Source organism: Caretta caretta, chromosome 28 (assembly GCF_965140235.1).
Source record: "Caretta caretta isolate rCarCar2 chromosome 28, rCarCar1.hap1, whole genome shotgun sequence".
NCBI lineage: Eukaryota > Metazoa > Chordata > Testudines > Cheloniidae > Caretta > Caretta caretta.
In genome coordinates, this window is record NC_134233.1 from 1,086,035 (window position 1) to 1,101,354 (window position 15,320).

A 15,320-nucleotide genomic window follows, 5' to 3' on the forward strand; every position below is an offset into this window, starting at 1 on the left:
TTACAGACAGTCCCTAACTGGCCCCGGGTGGGCGGAGGATGCCGGGGACCTTGGGTATAAAAGGGAGGGGGCAGCCACTGCCTGGGCACTGTCAGCTGCCCACCCCCCTGACAGCCACCACCGTAGACGAGATCTCAGCAAGTGAGTGCCAGGGCCAGGACCCTCCCCTCTGGTCCACTGCCCCTTTGGGGGGGCAGGAGTGGGGGGCACCAGCGGGGCTGCAGGGGGCAGGGCTGGGCTGGCAGGGGCTGCGGGTCGGGAGTGAGGGGCGCCGGCAGGGCCAGGGGGGGCAGGGCTGGGCTAACAGGGGCTGCGGGTCGGGAGTGAGGGGCACCAGCAGAGCTGGGGGGAGCCCAGGGCTAGCAGGGGCTGCAGGTCGGGAGTGAGGGGCACCGGCAGAGCTGGGGGGAGCCCAGGGCTAGCAGGGGCTGCGGGTCAGGAGTGAGGGGCACCGGCAGAGCTGGGGGGAACCCAGGGCTGGGCTGGCAGGGGGCTGGGGGTCGGGAGTGAGGGGCACAGGCTGGGCGGGCTGGGGGTCGGGAGTGAGGGGCACAGGCTGGGCTGGCAGGGGGCTGCGGGTCGGGAGTGAGGGGCACTGGCTGGGCTGGCAGGGCCTGCGGGTCGGGAGTGAGGGGCGCTGGCAGGGCTGGGGGGAGCCCAGGGCTAGCAGGGGCTGCGGGTCGGGAGTGAGGGGCACCGGCAGAGCTGGGGGGAGCCCAGGGCTAGCAGGGGGCTGCAGGTCGGGAGTGAGGGGCACCGGCAGAGCTGGGGGGAACCCAGGGCTGGGCTGGCAGGGGGCTGCGGGTCGGGAGTGAGGGGCGCCGGCAGGGCTTGGGGGGGCAGGGCTGGGCTAGCAGGGGGCTGTGGGTCGGGAGTGAGGGGCGCCGGCAGGGCTGGGGGTAGGGGAGGCCAGGGTCTGGCCCTGTGTGGGCCCCAGCTGCAGGCTCCCCGCTATCAGGGGATGGGGTGACCTCTTCCTCCAGTGGCCAGCCCTCCGGGTGTACGTGAGTCTATTTTTAACCCTGGCAGCTGCCCAGGGTGTGGGTGTGGTGGTGTGAATGTTAAAAGGCTCAGACCTGCTCCGGATTGGACAGTGGGTCCACGGTGGGTGGGACTAGGAGCCAGGACTCCTGGGTTCTGCCCCCCACACCTCCACCCGGGCTCTGGGAGGGGTGTGGGGGCTGGTGCGTTTGAGCAGGGCGGGCTGGGAGCCAGGACTCCTGGGTTCTCTCCCCGGCTCTGGGAGGGGGTGGCTGTGTATGGGGGGGACAAGCCTGGGGCATGTGCTTTTCCGAGGCGCCTGCCACCCCTCTGTTTTTCTCCCGCCAGCCATGTCCATCCAGAAGATCTACGCCCGTGAGATCCTGGACTCCCGTGGGAACCCCACGGTTGAGGTGGATCTGCACACGGCCAAGGGTGCGTCGGGGGGGCGAGGGAGGACTGGGGTGTGGAGAGGGAGGAGTGGGCTGGGGTGCACATGTGTGGGGAGGGCTTGGGTATGTGTGTGTGGGGGATTCCCGTGGGGACAAGGTGGGTAATCCCAAGGCTGGGGTTCAGGGGGATCCCAAGACAGGATGGGGGGGCTGGTGGGGGTCAGGCTCTCCTGGTTGTAGGGGGAACCCCATGTTAGTTACTCCCCCTACTTCTTCCCCCCCGCAGGTCGTTTCCGGGCCGCTGTCCCCAGCGGTGCCTCCACCGGCATCTATGAGGCTCTGGAGCTGCGGGACGGGGACAAGTCCCGATACCTGGGCAAAGGTGAGGGGCCCTCGGAGGAGGGGGGTTGATGCTAACCGGGGGCGGGAAGATTTGTCCCTCCCTCCCCGCACACCCTGCTCTCCACCCCCACTCCCCTCCATCCAAAGTGAGGGCCGGGTTAGTTCAAGGTGCGGCCGCTTGCTGGACAAATGCCCAGAGGTGATAAAAGGCTTGAACCCATATTGGGGTCGGGCGGGGGGGCGCTTCCAGTCACCCCAGTGGGAGTTGCTGGCGCAAGCCCCTGGGAACGGCCCATGGATTCAGGGATGGGTTTCTTGCCTTGTTCATAGGGGTGGCCGAGAGGTTCATTGACTGGTTGGTTGGTAGGTAGGGTTGGCTAGTTGGCCAAGAGGTTCATTGACTGGTTGGTTGGTAGGGTTGACTGCGAGGTTGATTGACTGGTTGAGTGGTTTGTTGGCTGGCTGGCTGGTTGGTTGCTAGGATTGGCTCGTTGGCTGGGAGTTTCGTTGGCTGGTTGGTGGATAGGGTTGGCTGTGAGGTTGATTGGCTGGTTGACCAGTTCATTGACTGGTTGGTTGGTAGGGTTGGGTGGTTGGTTGACTGGTTCATTGGTTGGTGGTTGGTAGCGTTGGCTGGTTATTTGGCTGGTTGACTGGTTCATTGACTGGTTGGTTGGTAGGGTTGGGTGGTTGGCTGAGATGTTCATTGGCTGGTTGACTGGTTCGTTGGTTGGTAGGGCTGGCTGGTTGGCTGAGAGTTCATTGGGTGGCTGACTGGTTTGTTGGCTGGCTGTGAGGTTGATTGGCCGGGGGGTTGCTAGGATTGGCTCATTGGCTGGGAGTTTCGTTGGCTGGTTGGTGGATAGGGTTAGCTGTGAGGTTGATTGGCTGGTTGGTTGAGATGTTCATTGGGTGGCTGACTGGTTTGTTGGCTGGCTGGCTATGAGGTTGATTGGTTGACCGGTTGGTAGTCTTGACTGAGAGCTTCATTGGCTGGTTGGCTGAGAGGTTACTGGTTGGTTGGGTTGACCGGTTCATTCATTGGTTGACTGATTTAATTGGCTGGTTGGCTCATTGGCTGGATAAAAGTGCTGGTTGGCGCATTCTTGGGTGGTTTGTTGGTTCGTTAGAATGTAGTTATTTAATTTAAATAAAGCTCCCGATCTCCTAAAATGAACTCCTAGGACATCCCATGGAAATCTGGGCTTGTCTAAATGACTATGGCCCAGGCAGACAGCTGGGATGGATGCAGGAGCACTGGGGTAGCGGGTGGGGCCATAGAGACCAGCTGGGTACGACATCTCTGTCCTTCTCCACCCAGGGGTGCTGAAGGCTGTTGAAAATATCAACAAAATCATTGTGCCGGCCCTCCTGGAGAAGGTAACCACCGCCCGCTCACGCCTGTAGGGAGTACTCATGTATTGGGGATCTGGGCAGTACACAGGCATGGAGGGGTACCTGACTGTGGGGGGGTACCAGAGGGTACCTGGCTATGGGGGGAGGCCCAGAGGACATGGGGGTCCCTGGGGAGGGCATATCTGGGTATTAGAGGGAGGCTCAGGAGTGGGGTTAGCTGGGGAAGGGGGCTAGATATATTGTGGGGGGTCCCTGGGTACAATGTTGGTGTGTGGGGGGCTGGCGCCTGGCAGAGTAGGGGAGGCAGCAGGGTGAGGTGTCCTGGATGGGGATGTGAGGGGCAGAGCTGCCCATGGTGCCTGTGTGACCCCCCCCTACTGTTCCTCCCCCCCCCACCGCATCCCAGAAACTCAGTGTTGTGGAGCAGGAGAAAATCGACAAACTCATGATCGACCTGGATGGGACAGAGAACAAATGTGAGTGAGAGACATCGCCACCGACCCTCTGCCAGCCCCCAACTCCCCCTCTGGCCCCTTCACCTCCAGCCCCCTCACCAAACTGCAGCCCACCCCTTCCCTGCCCCCTGCTGATCCCTCCCTGTTACCTGACTGTCGTGGGGGGGGCTAATCTTATCTGTCTCCCCCCACAGCCAAGTTTGGGGCCAATGCCATCCTGGGGGTATCTCTGGCGGTGTGTAAGGCTGGGGCCGCGGAAAAGGGGGTGCCCCTCTACCGCCACATCGCCGACCTGGCTGGCAACGCTGAGCTCATCCTGCCTGTCCCGGTGAGAGCCCCTGGACGCCGGGGTTCCTCTAGGAGGGGAGGGGGGGCTGGGAGCCAGGACTCCTGGGTTCTCTCCCTGGCTCTGGGAGGGGAGTGGGGGCTGATGGGTTAGAGCAGTGGGGGCTGGGAGCCAGGACTCCTGGGTTCTCTCTGTGGCTCTGGGAGGAGAGTGGGGTTCAGCGGCACCTGGGGACCAGGACGCCTGGGTTCTATGCTGTCCCTCCTCCCCCGGCAGGCGTTCAATGTGATCAACGGGGGCTCCCACGCGGGGAACAAGCTGGCCATGCAGGAGTTCATGATCCTGCCGGTGGGGGCCGCCAGTTTCAAGGAGGCCATGCGCATCGGGGCCGAGGTCTACCACAACCTGAAGTCCGTCATCAAGGCCAAGTACGGCAAGGACGCCACCAACGTGGGGGACGAAGGCGGCTTCGCCCCCAACATCCTGGAGAACAACGAAGGTACCGGACCCCTGGGTTCCCTCCCCGGCTCTGGGAGGGGAGCGGGGGCTGGTGGGTGAGAGCAGCGGGGGCTGGGAGCCAGGACGCCTGGGTTCCCTCCCACTCCACTCCCTGGCTGCACATTGACAGGAAGGGGGGAACAGCTACTTATAGGCCTGCGGTTGCATTTCAAGACTTTCTCAGGCTGGGTTTTCATCTCAGCCCCCGATTCCCTCGCCAAAGGTCGCAGCCATAATTAGTGCAGCTGCTGGTAACCGGAGCCGCAGGGAGCATGGTGAGCGTTGCTGGGCCAGGAAAGGTCATGGTCTACAGGGACCCTGGCGCCGAGACGCGGCCACCTCTGGGGTGGAGTGGCCGGTGACCCAGGGACCCCCCCACCCGGTGCCGAAAGGCGGCCACCTCTGGGGCAGGGCGGTGGGTGACCCGGGGCCCCCCCGGCCGGCGCCGAGATGTGGCCACCTCTAGGGCAGGGTGGCGGGTGACATGGGGACACCCCATCTGGCGCAGATATGCGGCCACCTCTGGGGCGGGGCGGCTGGTGACCCGGGGACCCCCAAGCCGGGGCCGAGACGCGCCCACCTCTGGGGCAGGGCACCCCACGTGCGTCCCCAGGCCCGACCTGTCGCCCGTTCGCCTCCTCCCCAGCGCTGGAGCTGCTGAAGTCGGCCATCGAGAAGGCCGGGTACCCCGACAAGGTGGTGATCGGGATGGACGTCGCCGCCTCCGAGTTCTTCCGCGGCGGGAAGTACGACCTGGACTTCAAATCCCCCGACGACCCCGCCCGCCACATCAGCGGGGAGAAGCTGGGCGAGCTGTACCAGAGCTTCATCAAGAATTACCCCGGTGAGGGGCCTGTCCTGGCTCGCCCCCGGGGCGGGGAACGGGGCAGGGGCCTGTCCCCGCTCGGGGGGCTGGCTCCAACCCTCTGCCTGCCCCCCCAGTGGTCTCCATCGAGGACCCCTTCGACCAGGACGACTGGGAGACCTGGCGGAGGTTCCTGACCCAGGTGCCCATCCAGATCGTGGGGGACGACCTGACGGTGACGAACCCCAAGCGCATCCAGAAGGCCGTGGAGCTGAAGGCCTGCAACTGTCTCCTGCTCAAAGTCAACCAGATCGGCTCCGTCACCGAGTCCATCCAGGCGTGAGCCGCCGGGGGGGGGGGACGGGGCCTGTGGGGGCCAGGACGCCTGGGTTCTCGCCCCGGCTCGGGGAGTGGGGGCTGGTGGGTTAGAGCAGGGGGGGCTGGGAGCCCGGACGCCCGGGTTCTCTCTCTGCGCGTGGGGGGGATGGGGTTAGATTTGGATCCCCCCCCCGCACAGCAGCACCCACAGACACCCTCCTCCCCCCGGTTCCCCCTCCCAGGTGCAAGCTGGCCCAGAGCAACGGCTGGGGGGTGATGGTCAGTCACCGCTCCGGGGAGACCGAAGACACCTTCATCGCGGACCTGGTGGTGGGCCTCTGCACAGGGCAGGTGAGCAGCGGGGGGGCTGCACCCCCCTTCCCCCGCACCCCCCACAGCCGCCCCGAGCCCCTAACCCCGGCTCTACCTCTCCCCACAGATCAAGACTGGAGCCCCCTGCCGATCCGAGCGCCTGGCTAAATACAATCAGCTGATGAGGTAACGGGCTGGGGCCTGTCCCCTCTGGGGGGCGCCGGCTCCCCCCCGGCCCCAGGGCGGGGCCTGGCGGGCTCAGGGGGGCAGGGAATGGGGCACAGGGTCCCCCCATCTGAACCCCCCCCCCCCGAGCTCACCCCCTTCCCTGTCTCCCCCCAGGATCGAGGAGGCCCTGGGCGACAAAGCTCACTTTGCGGGACGCAAGTTCAGGAACCCTCGTGCCAAGTGAGCCCCTCGTCCGCGCCCCCCAGCGTCGGCACGGCCCTGCCCCACGGTGGGGGTGGCACCGGAGGGACGGGGCCCGGCCTGGACCCTCGCCACCGGGGCTCCCCCCAGGGCAGCGCGAAGTGACCAGCGAGCGCCGGCGACACTGGGTCCAGCCCCATCGTCCTGCGGCATCTCTGGGGCCAGGCTCTGAATAAAGGCACCTGGACAGACAGCGGCTCGGTGTGGTTCTTTCCTGGGGGCCAGGACGCCTGGGTTCAATCCTCGCTTGTGGGGCGCCTGGTGGGTAAGAACGGGGGGGCTGGGAGCCAGGACTCTTGGGTTCTCTCCCCTGCGCGGGGAGGGGGATGTAAGGGGGGAGGTCAGAGTGACAGTGAGGTTCTGCCCCCCCAAGGGAGCAGTGGATGCAGCGAAGGGGTCCGGGGGGGGGTCTCCCACCGTGACTGTTCCCATCCCCATGGCTGCTGCAGAGACCCCTGGCAGCCTGACCCCGGCTGGACCCAGTGCCGCGGGCGGGATGGGGAATCGCCGGTGGGTGCGGTACAGGGCCCCTGACACACAGTGACTCCCAGCCCCGCTCACACCGAGTCGCTCCAAAACCCCACCCCGGCAGGAGGAGGCGGGCTGATCGTGATTCAACAGAGACAGGTTTATTGGGGTGATACCGCTGCTCCTGCAGCCCCCCCATTACCACACACTGGGGGGGGACATGTACCCCACAACACATTGCTAGGAGGCTGGGGAGGGATCTGGCTGCCCCCCGCTCAGAGCTCGGGGTCTGGGGATTGATTCTATTTACACTTAAATAACGAGCAAATTCCCCCCCCCCCCCCGGCCCCCACCAATTAGCTGAGGGGCCTCCAGCTCCCAGCAAGGAGAACAGGTTAAAATTACCCCCAGACAGCCCCCCCTTCCCAGGCAGGGAGCCCCCCCTGCAGGGGTCCCAGCCCCTTTCCTCCCCCTCAAGGACAGGCTAATATCCCCAAGGGTGGGGGAGGTCAGACGTTTGGGGGACCCCCCTCATATGAGCAGTGCCCTCTGGTGGCAGCAGTGGGATGCTGCAGCCTGCTCTGAGGCCCCAGGCGCCCTCTGGTGGGGGAAGGCGACACTGCACCCAGATCTCCATTCCCCGCCTCTTGCCCCCCCAGGCCCAACACACCCCCAAAATAGACTCTCCCCTCCCCCCCACAACTAGAGAGAAAAAACAATTCCAAACAAATCACTTAAAATACCCCCCCCCACTGAAATCCTAAAAACTCTCCTAGGCTAGTGGGTAAATACAGAGGGGGGGGTAACCTGGGCACGTGGGGGCACGGCAGCCCCCCCTCGGCGGCCGGGATGCCCCAAGCAAGGTTCACACACAGCAGCAGGTTTGGGGTCATTCCCTGCGATCTGCTCCCCCCCCCCGGCAGCACTAGGAGGTCCCAGCCCCGCCCGGCCCCTCGTCCTCGCTCTGCCGCAGCCGCTTCTTCGCCCGGATCTCGTTCATGGCCTCCTCGATGGAGCGCGTGTCCCGCTTGTTGGCCACGGGAACTGGACGGGAGAGCGGGGGTGTGAACCCAGGAGTCCCGACTCCCAGCCCCCCCGTTCCAATCCACCAGCCCCCACCCCCCTCCCGGAGCCGGGGAGAGAACCCAGGAGTCCTGGCTCCCCGCCCGCCCTGCTCTAACCCCCCAGCCCCCACCCCCCTCCCGGAGCCGGGGAGAGAACCCAGGAGTCCTGGCTCCCCGCCCGCCCTGCTCTAACCCCCCAGCCCCCACCCCCCTCCCGGAGCCGGGGAGAGAACCCAGGAGTCCTGGCTCCCAGCCCCCTCTGCTCTAACCCCCCAGCCCCCACTCCCCTCCCAGAGCCGGGGAGAGAACCCAGGAGTCCTGGCTCCCCGCCCGCCCTGCTCTAACCCCCCAGCCCCCACTCCCCTCCCGGAGCCGGGGAGAGAACCCAGGAGTCCTGGCTCCCCGCCCGCCCTGCTCTAACCCCCCAGCCCCCACCCCCCTCCCGGAGCCGGGGAGAGAACCCAGGAGTCCTGGCTCCCCGCCCGCCCTGCTCTAACCCCCCAGCCCCCACCCCCCTCCCGGAGCTGGGGAGAGAACCCAGGAGTCCTGGCTCCCCGCCCGCCCTGCTCTAACCCCCCAGCCCCCACTCCCCTTCCAGAGCCACGCAGAGAACCCAGGAGTCCCGGCTCCCAGCCCCCCCGCTCCCCTCCCGGAGCCAGGGAGAGAACCCAGGAGTCCTGGCTCCCCGCCCGCCCTGCTCTAACCCCCCAGCCCCCACTCCCCTTCCAGAGCCACGCAGAGAACCAGGAGTCCTGGCTCCCAGCCCCCTCTGCTCTAACCCAACGGCCCCCACTCCCCTCCCAGAGCCGCGCAGAGAACCCAGGAGTCCCGGCTCCCAGCCCCCCCGCTCCCCTCCCGGAGCCAGGGAGAGAACCCAGGAGTCCTGGCTCCCCGCCCCGCCCTGCTCTAACCCCCCAGCCCCCACTCCCGTCCCGGAGCCGGGGAGAGAACCCAGGAGTCCTGGCTCCCCGCCCGCCCTGCTCTAACCCCCCAGCCCCCACTCCCCTCCCAGAGCCGCGCAGAGAACCCAGGAGTCCTGGCTCCCAGCCCCCTCTGCTCTAACCCAACAGCCCCCACTCCCCTCCCAGAGCCGGGGAGAGAACCCAGGAGTCCTGGCTCCCAGCCCCCACTCCCCTCCCAGAGCCGGGGATAGGACCCAGGAGTCCTGGCTCCCAGCCCCCCCAGCACCAGCCCCTGCTCCCCTCCCAGAGCCGCACAGAGAACCCAGGAGTCCTGGCTCCCAGCCCCCTCTGCTCTAACCCAACAGCCCCCACTCCCCTCCCAGAGCCGGGGAGAGAACCCAGGAGTCCTGGCTCCCAGCCCCCACTCCCCTCCCAGAGCCGGGGATAGGACCCAGGAGTCCTGGCTCCCAGCCCCCCCAGCACCAGCCCCTGCTCCCCTCCCAGAGCCGAGAAGAGAACCCAGGAGTCCCAGCTCCCAGCCCCCACTACTCTAACCCCCGAGCCCCCTCCCAGAGCCGGGGAGAGAACCCAGGCGTCCGGGCCGGCGCTCACCGCAGCCGTAGGCCTTGTTGGCCTGCATGGTGTGGGCGGCGTCCTTGGCGGCCTCCTTGCCGATGAGGTGACTGTATTTGTCCTTGTAGTCGGTGTTGGGGTTCACCACGGCGGGGCCCCTCAGCGCCTCCTGCTCCGCCTCCCTCTGAGCCCGCTCCTGGGGGGGTGAGGGGCACAGTGGGGGGCGTGAGATGGGACGGGGACACGCCCCCAGCCCCGCCCACCCGTGCTGGTATGCCCCGCCCCCTACAGAGAGGGAGGCAACACCTTGGCCCCGCCCATGAGGACGACCCCCCCCCCAGTCCTGCCCACCCAAAGGGAGACAGGGAGAGAGATGCCCCAGCCCCCCAAGATCCCCCCCAGCCCTGGGGCCAGCAGAGCCGGGGGGGGGCCCCACACACCTTGAGGCGGCGTTTCTCCTCGGCCCGCTGTGGGTCCCATTCCTCCCCACAGCGATAGGCCTCCAGCTCCTCGTCCGACGGGGCGAACTCCTGGGAGGCGGGGGGCAGAGCATGAGACACCCCATGGCCCCAAGAGCTTCCCACACGCTGCCCCCACCCCAGCACTGGCCCCAGCCCCACACCGCGAGGGCAACAGGACTCCTGGGTTCTCTCCCCGGCTCCGGGAGGGGAGCGGGGGCTGGGGGGTTAGAGCAGGGGGGGCTGGGGGCCAGGACTCCTGGGTTCTCTCCCCGGCTCCGGGACAGGATGTGGGGGCAGGGGGGGTCGCTCACCTTTTTGAAGATCATGACGTAACGACTCTCCTCGTCGTCACCGAAGGAGAAGGACGTCAGGCCGGCCACTTCCACCACGTCATGCCTGGGCCGCGGGCGAGGGGGGACACGACACTCAGACACACGGAGCAAACGTTCCCGGGCTGGACCCGGGGACCCCCCGCCCGGGGCCGAGACGCGCCCACCTCCGGGGCGGGGCAGCCGGGGACCCGGGGACCCCCCCGCCCGGGGCCGAGACGCAGCCACCTCTGGGGCGGGGCGGCCGGGGACCCGGGGACCCCCCGCCCGGGGCCGAGACGCGCCCACCTCCGGGGCGGGGCGGCCGGGGACCCGGGGACCCCCCGCCCGGGGCCGAGACGCGCCCACCTCCGGGGCGGGGCGGCCGGGGACCCGGGGACCCCCCGCCCGGGGCCGAGACGCGCCCACCTCCGGGGCGGGGCGGCCGGGGACCCGGGGACCCCCCGCCCGGGGCCGAGACGCGCCCACCTCCGGGGCGGGGCGGCCGGGGACCCGGGGACCCCCCGCCCGGGGCCGAGACGCAGCCACCTCCGGGGCGGGGCGGCCGGGGACCCGGGGACCCCCCGCCCGGGGCCGAGACGCGCCCACCTCCGGGGCGGGGCGGCCGGGGACCCGGGGACCCCCCGCCCGGGGCCGAGACGCGCCCACCTCCGGGGCGGGGCGGCCGGGGACCCGGGGACCCCCCGCCCGGGGCCGAGACGCAGCCACCTCCGGGGCGGGGCGGCCGGGGACCCGGGGACCCCCCGCCCGGGGCCGAGACGCAGCCACCTCCGGGGCGGGGCGGCCGGGGACCCGGGGACCCCCCGCCCGGGGCCGAGACGCGCCCACCTCCGGGGCGGGGTGGCCGGGGACCCCCCACCCAGGGCCGAGATACCCCCCACCCCACATGCGGCCCCCCCACCCCGGGAGGCTCACAGGATGCTGCGCTCAAGCTTGTTCATGGGCTGGAATTTCTTTTTGGTCTGCGCGGGGTCCTGGATGAAATCAGACACGTCCTTCTCCATCTGCGAGGGGACACGGAAGGGACGGCTCAGGGGGGCGGGGAATGGGGCACGGGGCCTGGCCCCTCTGGGGGGCGCCGGCTCCCACCCGGCCCTACGGCCGCCTCTGTGGGTCACTCACCCTCTTCCTGAACTCCACCTTCTGCCGCTTCTCCTGCTCCTGCAGCTTCTTCAGCCGGGCGGCTTGTTCTGCCGGGGCGAGAGAATCCGCCGCTCAGGGTCGCGTGGGTCAGAGCAGGGGGGCTGGGAGCCAGGACGCCTGGGTTCTCTCCTTTGGGTGCCCTCGCAGACGTGCCCTTCCCCCCTTCCCAGGAAGTTGGGGTTACCCCTGGCCTCTGGGGGGCGCGGGGTCCCCTGAGGATGCTGAGAGCTCCGGCCCCATGGCGGGGCAGGGCTGGGTGTGTCTCCCCGGCGTGGCTCAGTCCGTAAGGCCCCCCTGTAGCGACCGGCGGGGTCCTGGGCCTGACGCCGGCTCCGCAGGGGGGTCCTGGTGCCGGAGGACACCGGGGTCGGCGCAGAGCCGGGAACCTGAGCGCGAGCCCCAGGCGGGTCGGTGTCTGTGTATAGCCCGGTCTCTACAGCGCCCCTCCCTCACCCCCGTATCTAGTTATAGCCCGGTCTGTACAGCGCCCCTCCCTCACCCCCGCGTCTAGTTATAGCCCGGTCTCTACAGCGCCCCTCCCTCACCCCTGCGTCTAGTTATAGCCCGGTCTGTACAGCGCCCCTCCCTCACCCCCGCGTCTAGTTATAGCCCGGTCTCTACAGCGCCCCTCCCTCACCCCCGCATCTAGTTATAGCCCGGTCTCTACAGCGCCCCTCCCTCACCCCCGCGTCCAGTTATAGCCCGGTCTCTACAGCGCCCCTCCCTCACCCCCGCGTCTAGTTATAGCCCGGTCTCTACAGCGCCCCTCCCTCACCCCCGTATCTAGTTATAGCCCGGTCTCTACAGCGCCCCTCCCTCACCCCTGCGTCTAGTTATAGCCCGGTCTCTACAGCGCCCCTCCCTCACCCCCGCGTCTAGTTATAGCCCGGTCTCTACAGCGCCCCTCCCTCACCCCCGTATCTAGTTATAGCCCGGTCTCTACAGCGCCCCTCCCTCACCCCCGTATCTAGTTATAGCCCGGTCTCTACAGCGCCCCTCCCTCACCCCTGCGTCTAGTTATAGCCCGGTCTCTACAGCGCCCCTCCCTCACCCCTGCGTCTAGTTATAGCCCGGTCTCTACAGCGCCCCTCCCTCACCCCCGTATCTAGTTATAGCCCGGTCTCTACAGCGCCCCTCCCTCACCCCTGCGTCTAGTTATAGCCCGGTCTCTACAGCGCCCCTCCCTCACCCCCGCGTCTAGTTATAGCCCGGTCTCTACAGCGCCCCTCCCTCACCCCCGCGTCTAGTTATAGCCCGGTCTGTACAGCGCCCCTCCCTCACCCCTGCGTCTAGTTATAGCCCGGTCTCTACAGCGCCCCTCCCTCACCCCCGCGTCTAGTTATAGCCCGGTCTGTACAGCGCCCCTCCCTCACCCCCGTATCTAGTTATAGCCCGGTCTCTACAGCGCCCCTCCCTCACCCCCGCGTCTAGTTATAGCCCGGTCTCTACAGCGCCCCTCCCTCACCCCCGCATCTAGTTATAGCCCGGTCTCTACAGCGCCCCTCCCTCACCCCCGCGTCTAGTTATAGCCCGGTCTCTACAGCGCCCCTCCCTCACCCCCGTATCTAGTTATAGCCCGGTCTCTACAGCGCCCCTCCCTCACCCCCGCGTCTAGTTATAGCCCGGTCTGTACAGCGCCCCTCCCTCACCCCCGCGTCTAGTTATAGCCCGGTCTCTACAGCGCCCCTCCCTCACCCCTGCGTCTAGTTATAGCCCGGTCTCTACAGCGCCCCTCCCTCACCCCCGCGTCTAGTTATAGCCCGGTCTGTACAGCGCCCCTCCCTCACCCCCGCGTCTAGTTATAGCCCGGTCTGTACAGCGCCCCTCCCTCACCCCCGCGTCTAGTTATAGCCCGGTCTGTACAGCGCCCCTCCCTCACCCCCGCGTCTAGTTATAGCCCGGTCTGTACAGCGCCCCTCCCTCACCCCCGCGTCTAGTTATAGCCCGGTCTCTACAGCGCCCCTCCCTCACCCCCGCGTCTAGTTATAGCCCGGTCTGTACAGCGCCCCTCCCTCACCCCCGTATCTAGTTATAGCCCGGTCTCTACAGCGCCCCTCCCTCACCCCCGCGTCTAGTTATAGCCCGGTCTCTACAGCGCCCCTCCCTCACCCCCGTATCTAGTTATAGCCCGGTCTCTACAGCGCCCCTCCCTCACCCCCGTATCTAGTTATAGCCCGGTCTCTACAGCGCCCCTCCCTCACCCCCGCGTCTAGTTATAGCCCGGTCTGTACAGCACCCCTCCCTCACCCCCGTATCTAGTTATAGCCCGGTCTCTACAGCGCCCCTCCCTCACCCCCGCGTCTAGTTATAGCCCGGTCTGTACAGCGCCCCTCCCTCACCCCCGCGTCCAGTTATAGCCCGGTCTCTACAGCGCCCCTCCCTCACCCCCGTATCTAGTTATAGCCCGGTCTCTACAGCGCCCCTCCCTCACCCCCGTATCTAGTTATAGCCCGGTCTCTACAGCGCCCCTCCCCCACCCCCGCGTCTAGTTATAGCCCGGTCTGTACAGCGCCCCTCCCTCACCCCCGCGTCTAGTTATAGCCCGGTCTGTACAGCGCCCCTCCCTCACCCCCGTATCTAGTTATAGCCCGGTCTGTACAGCGCCCCTCCCTCACCCCCGCGTCTAGTTATAGCCCGGTCTCTACAGCGCCCCTCCCTCACCCCCGCGTCTAGTTATAGCCCGGTCTGTACAGCGCCCCTCCCTCACCCCTGCGTCTAGTTATAGCCCGGTCTGTACAGCGCCCCTCCCTCACCCCCGCGTCTAGTTATAGCCCGGTCTGTACAGCGCCCCTCCCTCACCCCCGCGTCTAGTTATAGCCCGGTCTCTACAGCGCCCCTCCCTCACCCCCGCGTCTAGTTATAGCCCGGTCTGTACAGCGCCCCTCCCTCACCCCCGCGTCTAGTTATAGCCCGGTCTGTACAGCGCCCCTCCCTCACCCCCGCATCTAGTTATAGCCCGGTCTCTACAGCGCCCCTCCCTCACCCCCGCGTCTAGTTATAGCCCGGTCTCTACAGCGCCCCTCCCTCACCCCCGCGTCTAGTTATAGCCCGGTCTGTACAGCGCCCCTCCCTCACCCCTGCGTCTAGTTATAGCCCGGTCTCTACAGCGCCCCTCCCTCACCCCTGCGTCTAGTTATAGCCCGGTCTGTACAGCGCCCCTCCCTCACCCCCGCGTCTAGTTATAGCCCGGTCTCTACAGCGCCCCTCCCTCACCCCTGCGTCTAGTTATAGCCCGGTCTGTACAGCGCCCCTCCCTCACCCCCGCGTCTAGTTATAGCCCGGTCTCTACAGCGCCCCTCCCTCACCCCCGCGTCTAGTTATAGCCCGGTCTGTACAGCGCGCCCCTCCCCCACCGCTACCACTATTTATAGCCCGGTCTCTACAGCGCCCCTCCCTCACCCCCGCGTCTAGTTATAGCCCGGTCTGTACAGCGCGCCCCTCCCCCACCGCTACCACTATTTATAGCCCGGTCTCTACAGCGCCCCTCCCCCACCGCTATGTCTATTTATAGCCCGGTCTGTACAGCGCCCCTCCCCCTGGGTCAGGGCCATGTGGTTACGGGGTGGGGGGTGAGGGAAAGAGCTCCCCGGGGGCGGGGGCAGGGCCATGGGGTACTGGGCTGCGGGGCGGGGGGGGGGGGGGGGGGAGTTCAGAGGCTAGGGGCGGGGCCACGGGGCTCCAGGGCGGGGCCCTGTCCCGGGGGGCGGGGCCAAGGGGCGCGCGGGGGTGGGGGCGGGGCGTTGTGGGCTCCCGCTCCCGGCCCCGCCCCCCGGCCCCGGCGCCCCCTGACCTCGCGCGCGGCGCCGCGTCTCCTGGTCGCCGAGCCCGGGCGGCCGCTCCATGGCGCTGAGGATGGAGCCCAGCAGGTCCAGCTCCGCCATCGCGCCGCGCCCCGCCCCTTCCGCCGCGTCACGGCGCGTCACCGCCACCGTCACCGCGCGCGCGCCCCGCCGGCGGAGCCTTAAAGGGGAGGCGCAGGGCCGCGTCGGCGGACAGAGAATGGGCGGGGATTAAAGGGGAGGCGCAGGGCCGCGTCGGCGGACAGAGAATGGGCGGGGGATTAAAGGGGAGGCGCAGGGCCGCGTCGGCGGACAGAGAATGGGCGGGGATTAAAGGGGAGGCGCAGGGCCGCGCACCCCCACAGCACACGCGGGGGGGGGGGGGGAAGGAAGAGGGTGGAAAGACGCAGCCCCTCCCCCTTCCCGG

The 15,320-nt window shown here is 67.9% G+C and overlaps 2 protein-coding genes across 2 annotated transcripts; one reads left to right on the forward strand and one right to left on the reverse strand.

Moving 5' to 3' along the window:
- ENO3 (enolase 3) lies at positions 1 to 6,367 on the forward strand. The gene is made up of 12 exons (XM_048833989.2): positions 1 to 141; positions 1,330 to 1,416; positions 1,660 to 1,755; positions 3,037 to 3,095; positions 3,478 to 3,547; positions 3,721 to 3,854; positions 4,089 to 4,311; positions 4,957 to 5,154; positions 5,253 to 5,454; positions 5,676 to 5,784; positions 5,873 to 5,931; positions 6,088 to 6,367. Exons 1-12 carry the CDS (start codon positions 39 to 41, stop codon positions 6,155 to 6,157), a joined length of 1,410 nt encoding a protein of 469 aa, XP_048689946.2. The 5' UTR covers positions 1 to 38; the 3' UTR covers positions 6,158 to 6,367.
- Positions 6,368 to 7,422: 1,055 nt separating this feature from the next.
- Positions 7,423 to 15,062, reverse strand: SPAG7 (sperm associated antigen 7). Its single transcript, XM_048833990.2, has 7 exons — positions 14,905 to 15,062; positions 11,094 to 11,161; positions 10,887 to 10,975; positions 9,954 to 10,038; positions 9,622 to 9,711; positions 9,221 to 9,377; positions 7,423 to 7,686 (listed from the first exon to the last, which is right to left on the reverse strand). Exons 1-7 carry the CDS (start codon positions 14,993 to 14,995, stop codon positions 7,568 to 7,570), a joined length of 699 nt encoding a protein of 232 aa, XP_048689947.1. The 5' UTR covers positions 14,996 to 15,062; the 3' UTR covers positions 7,423 to 7,567.
- Positions 15,063 to 15,320: the final 258 nt, after the last annotated feature.